At 42.0% G+C, this 6,241-nt stretch overlaps 1 protein-coding gene across 1 annotated transcript in view; it reads left to right on the top strand.

Moving 5' to 3' along the window:
• Positions 1-5,963, top strand: part of ptcd3 (pentatricopeptide repeat domain 3) — a 59,431-nt gene extending 53,468 nt beyond the window's left edge. The window contains exons 21-24 of the mRNA XM_043705739.1: positions 1,377-1,519; positions 2,961-3,002; positions 4,850-5,008; positions 5,680-5,963. Of these exons, the coding sequence (XP_043561674.1) occupies positions 1,377-1,519; positions 2,961-3,002; positions 4,850-5,008; positions 5,680-5,749 (414 nt within the window). The 3' untranslated portion in view covers positions 5,750-5,963. The remainder of the gene's footprint in view (positions 1-1,376; positions 1,520-2,960; positions 3,003-4,849; positions 5,009-5,679) is intronic.
• The last annotated feature ends 278 nt before the right edge of the window (positions 5,964-6,241 follow it).

Below are 6,241 nucleotides of genomic sequence, written 5' to 3'. Positions count from 1 at the left end.
GAGGGGGGTAGACAGGTTGAGGCGGTTAATGTCCCGGCGGCAGTTGGAAATGAAGAGGTCGAGGGCAGGTAATAGGCCAGCGCGTATGTAGTAACAAGGCCTGATGTGTGGGGTTGAGGTAAGGATGTGGGAAAAAGTGCTCAAGCCTGAAACTTGGTATGGAATCCAGAGGATGCAGAGTTCCCAAGCAGAAAAATGAGGTGCTGTTCTTCTAGCTTGTGCTGAGCTTCACTGGAGCACTGCAGCAAGTCAAAGACAGATGTTGGCCAGGTAGCAGAGTGGTGTGTTGAAATAACAGGCAACTGGAACCTAGGGTCTTTTTTATGGACAGAACATAGACTGTGTGACCACTTCACAGAATACCTATACATTATTTCACCAATATAGAGGAGACCAGGGTGTTGCTGAATTTGTAGTGGACATTGGAGCCACCGACCCCTACGGTTACCTGGACTACACATCCTCACACCCTAGTCCATTCTCCCAGTTCTTCTGATTCAGCATCTGTTTCCATGGTGCCAACTTCAACAAAGGATCCTCCAAATTGCCTACCACCTTCCTCAACTGAGGATTCCTCAGCACTGTAGTTGGCAGGGCCCTCAACCGGGTCTGAGCGATCTCTTACACTTCGGCCTTCAACCCTTCTTTTCTCTTTCACTACAGCAATGTGGTACTTACCTACCATCCCACCAGCATCCCCATCCAGACAATCATTAGCCGGCATTTCTGCCACTGCAAGACACATTCTCCTCCCCTCCCTTGTCTGACTGTTCTCTCCGGGACACCGTAATCCACGCCCTCACTCCCAAAACTCTCCCACAGCCTCATGGCACCTTCTCCTGTAAGCACAGAAGGTGTAACATCTGTCCATTTACTTCCTTCCTCCCTGTCTCCAAAAGCCTAGACTTCCCTTCCAGGTGAAGCAGTGCTTTACGTGCACTTCACTTAGTCTACTGCATTCACTGCTCACAATGTGGCTCCCTGCACCAAGTGTAGGCAGGGTGACTGCTTCACACAACAGCTACATTCTGTCCACAAGAAAGACCCTGAGCTTCCAGTTGGCTGCCATGTCAACACATCACCTGTTCCCTGTGTGACCAGTGTAACCAGGAACTATTAACTGAGACAAATTACAGATTGTGGTGTAAAAACAGCTTTGGGAATTTAATTCTGTTCAGTCATATTATCTCTACTCATTTGGAAAGTATTTTCCACTCTAGAATAATTCTGTTCGCTTGGAAATTTGTTTCAGATATTGAGTCATACGTGAACCAAATCTTTCTGGAACTTAATTCTGGCAAGGTCACAGGCAGTTTCCATTGTAGATTGAGGTATTGCGTACAGGTATTGAAATTTATTCTTGCATTTCTTTACAGCTGCAGGCTGCATTTTCTGACACTGCACTGGCCATAAAGTCTGTATATAAACAAGACCAGTTCCGTAACTTACAATGGACAGCTGCCTCTTTGGGAAATGTCACTGCTCTGTTACTGAGAGGAGGTCGAACTCAAGATGCTTGGTCAGTATTGTGGAAAGTCATTTAATTTAAACAGTTATATTCATATAGAAGGGCATATTTCATACCTTTTATATATTCTGGACAAGCTATTAATTATCCATTTTTGAAAATCTGTTTTGGTCATAAGACATCTATCCCAGAATAGAATACAGGGGAAAGTAGACATTAACACTTGACTGAATGGGATTATACTTTTCTTTACTCTGCCAGGTGTTTATATTTAACACCAGGCAATGGTTTTGGTCTCAGTTAGCTCTAAAGGATCTCTGACAAAGTTGGAAACTCTGAACAACAATTCAAGGGTTATGAGCCTGTGACATGAAACTCGCTCAGGATAATGGTTAACATCAATGTAGCAGAAAGTGTTATCCAGTCATACAGCACGGAAACAGGCCCTTTGGCCCAACTCATCCGTGCTGACCAGGTTTCCTAAACCTTTCCTATCTATGTACCTGTCCACATGTCTTTTAAAAGTCTCCAGAAGTTTGAAATTAAACTTTTGCTGGGCAAAAGTGGAGAGAGTTTAATTCACTCACTGCCTTCAGGTGGAAGTGCTGAAATGTTTCCTCATTCAGACTCATGACAATAGAGTATCTGAAACATAAAGTGTTCTGTTCTGACATATCCACCATTTTGTAATTGATGAGCACAAAACTTCAATTAAGTGAAGGAAAAAATTAGGTGTGACAACTGCTTTGAAGCTGGGCTGATGGAGACTTTAGATAGAGTTAAGTAGCATCTACAGTGCAAGTAGCTCACTCCGTCTTGTTGGTAAATGCCAATGTAATCTTTCTCTACCTTGTCCCATTCCCATGTCCCTCTGTTCCCTTTATTCTCACTTATCAACATCTGCTGAAATGCATCAATGCTATCTATCTTCAAGCTACCCTGTGGTGACAAGTTTTGCATACATATAATTCCTGTAGAGTTTAGTCTAGATTTAATTATTTGATCTGTTGGGTGATTATCATCAATTTGGGTTCCCCTTGTTCGTGACCCACCACAAGTGGAAATTCTTTCTCACTGATAAGACCCTTTGCAATCCCCTATCTAACATCTTTATTTGACATAGAGCTACATATGGTTAATTTTACTTGAGCTGCTATGAGTACTTGTTTCATCTCCCAGTGGTGCCTCAAAAAAACATCACCCCCAAGGGGTTTGAAAGAGTAGGTAAGGCAAAACCGTTTTCCATGGACGAACTAAAGGATGTGGGTTTATGGTAATTGGCAAAAGAACCAGAAGTAGCATTAAGATTTTATATGGGCAGTGTGTTATTGAGATTGGCAGTGCACTGTCTGAAACAATAGTAGGAGCAGATTCAGTCCTCCTATCTCAAGGAATTGGGTAAATTCTTGACAGGATCACAAGGAGCAAGATTAATTGAATTAATTTATCAATATTTATGTATGTCCAATAACTGTATCATCTTTATTGCCAGGGGGATGCTGCAACTTTTTAAAACTAACAACAGGGTTCCTGGGTAAGTTGCTTCTGTTGATAGTCATCTTTTCAAATTAATGTCTTATGGAGCTGTATAGTTTGTCTGCACATGACGCAAAGATAAGTGGAAGGAATGTTGAGGCTGTAGAAGGACTTAGAGTGGGCAAAGAAGTGGCAGATGGAATACAATATGGGAAAGTCTAAGGATTAAGAACTATGGTAGGAAGAGTAGAGGTGTAGCCTATTTTCCAAATAGTGGAAGTTTTCAGAAATCTGAAGACAAAAAGGGACTTGGGAGTCCTAGTTCATGATTCTCTTAAGATCAATGTGCAGCTTCATCTGGCAGTTTGGACAGCAAATGCAACATTAGTATTCATTTAGAGAGGGCTGGAATATGAGAGTAGAGAAGCACTGTTGAGGTTGTAGAAGACTTTGTTCACACTGCATTGTAAATATTATGTCCTAAGGCCTTGTACCTTAGGATAGATGTGCTGGTGTTGGAGGTGGATCAGAGAAGGTTTTTTTTATTCATTTGTGGGATGTAGGTGTCACTGGCTGGCCAGCATTCCTAGTAGCCCTTGAAGGTGATGGTGAGCTGCCTCCTTGAACCGCTGCAAGTCCATTTGCAGTGGGTTGACCCACAATGCCATTAGGAAGAGAATTCCAGAACTTTGACCCAGCAACATTGAAGGAACGATGATATATTTCTAAGTCAGAATGGTGAGTGGTTTGGAGGGAAACTTGCTTGGGGTGGTGTTTCCATGTATCTGCTGCTCTTGTCCTTTTTAGGTGCAAATGGTCATGGGTTTGGAAGGTGCTGTCTGAGGTGAATTTATTGAATTTATGTAGTGCATCTTGTAGGTGGTACACACACTGCTGCTACTGATCATTGGTGGTGGAGGGGGTGGATGCTTGTCGATGTAATGCCAATCAAGCGGACTGCTTTGTCTGGGATGCTATCAAGTATTTTGAGTGGTGTTGGAGATGCATCCATCCAGGCAAGTGGGGAGTATTCCATCACACTTCTGACTTGTGCCTTGTGTGTGATGAACAGGCTTTGAGGAGTCAAGAGGTAAGTTACTCACCTCCATATTCCTAGCCTGATCTTGTAGATGTTGTTTGTGTTGAGTCCAGTTGAAGTTTGGTCAATGATAACCCCAGGATGTTGATCGTTGGGCATTTAGTGATGGTAACACCATTGAATGTCAAGGGTAGTGGTTAGATTATCTCTTATTTGTGATGGTCATAGCCTGGCATTTGTGTGGCACGAATATTATTTGCCACTTGTCAGTCCAAGTCTGGATATTATCCACGTCTTGTTTCATTTGAACATGGACTGCTTCAGTATTTAAGGAGTCACGAATGGTGTTGAACACTTGCAATCATCATGGTTGAGGACTCTGGGTCTGAACTCAATGGAGTTTAGAAGGATGAGGGGGAGGAACCTCAATGAAACTTGGAGAATACTGAGAGGCCTGGATAAAGTAGATGTGGAGAGAATATGACCCGACATTACAGCCTTAGTGAAGGGATGACCCTTTAGAACTGAGATAAGGAGGAATTTCTTAGGACCACGGGTAACTAATCTGTGGAATTTGTTGTTGCAGAAAGCTGTGGAGGCCAAGTCATTGAGTGTATTTAAGCCAGATCAGAAGGTTTGAGATTATTAAGAGGATCAAAGCTTATGTGGAGAATGCTGCAGAGTGGGGTTGAGAAACATGTCAGCCATGATTGAATGCAGACTTGAATGGCCAAATGGCTTCGTTCTACTCCTTTATCTTATGGTCTGACCTTCAAAGTAAAGGGAGGAAAACTGTTTAAGAAGTTGCTTTATATATTTTTGCAAGCTTTTCTGGAGAATCTCAATATTGTTTTACTTTTATTCAGTAAAGAACTATTGGATGAGTTTTTGGACCATGCTAAGGAAAACAGTAACAACACTCTGGCCCTTGACTTGGTAAAACTGGCTGGTACATTCAGTTTACCTGCAACATCAGAGCTGTTTGATCGCGTGATGAATGAGTTTCAACTAACAGATGAAGAGAAGTAAGCCTGTTTGCTAATTTCATTTATAACTTGTGTTTGGACAGAGGGCAGATGGAGAAGTGTGTGTTTTTTTAATTTGTGCAAATCCACACTGTCTTGTTGGAGATTGTCATTGCCTGGCATTTGTATGGTGCAAAAGCTCCTGACCACTTGTCAACCCAAACCTGGACATTATCCAGACTTCGCTACATTACTACTTCATTATCCAAGGAGTTGCAAATAGTGCTGGACATTGTGCTGTCATCAGTGATTATTCCCATTGTGGAGGGAAGATCATTGAAGCAGCTAAGATGTTTAGGCATAGGACAGTAGACTGAGGCACTCCTGGAGCTGAGATGACAGACTTCCAACAACAGGAACCACATTGCTTGTGCTCCAACCAGTGAAGTGATCTCCCCTTGATTCCCATTGACACTAATTTTATTAGGGCTCCTTTCAGTCAAATGTGCCCTTGATGTCAAGGGCAGTTACTGTCACCTCCCCTCTGGAGATCAGATGTTGTCCATGTTTTGACACAGGCTGTACTGAGGTCGGAAGCCGAGTGGTCCTGGTGAGACTGAATGTGAGTTTGTAAAAGCTAAAGTTGTCCAGGTCTGAGATTTGTTGCAAAGCAAAATTGTGGGTTTTGTAACAGTTTTCATACTCCTTTCTTTTTGTTTTCAAACAAACAGAAAATCATTGGAAGAGCTGGATGCCACCAGCAGTGACAGTAGTGACAGCAGTGACAGTGACCAAGAATAATCTTTTGATCGTTGAGTCTTAGCAAATGATCTCCTGTTGAACTCCAGAATGACTGCATAAGGATTAACCTGGGTGTTTTGTTCACTGGACTGAATGTTGCACAGATATCAGTGGACTGAAAGAATGACTTTTGCAGCTTTATCTGCTGTATTATTAATGCCATACTATAGAATTATGTAAGTATATGGAATATTAAAATGACAATATAAACTAACCTCTTTCTCAGTTACTTGCATTGTGAAAGCATCCTCATACTTAGCCTGTTGATGGCATGGTTTAAAGTTCAAGATATTTAGATGATGTAATTCCCAACTTTTTCTTTACTGACATATCAAATCAATGTTGCCATTGTTACACTGAAATCAATCCAGGCAGACACTTTGAATTTCAGTGCATGGTTGAAATGGTGGTAGCATCATTGTGATCATTGTCTGAAACACAGAAACATAGGAGCAGGAGTAGGCACACTGGCCCCTTGAATCTGCATTTACT

The sequence above is a fragment of the Chiloscyllium plagiosum genome, chromosome 1 (genome assembly GCF_004010195.1).
Source record: "Chiloscyllium plagiosum isolate BGI_BamShark_2017 chromosome 1, ASM401019v2, whole genome shotgun sequence".
Classification (NCBI taxonomy): domain Eukaryota; kingdom Metazoa; phylum Chordata; class Chondrichthyes; order Orectolobiformes; family Hemiscylliidae; genus Chiloscyllium; species Chiloscyllium plagiosum.
The sequence above is the reverse complement of the archived record's forward strand: the minus strand, read 5'-3'. Positions and strand labels throughout refer to the sequence as shown.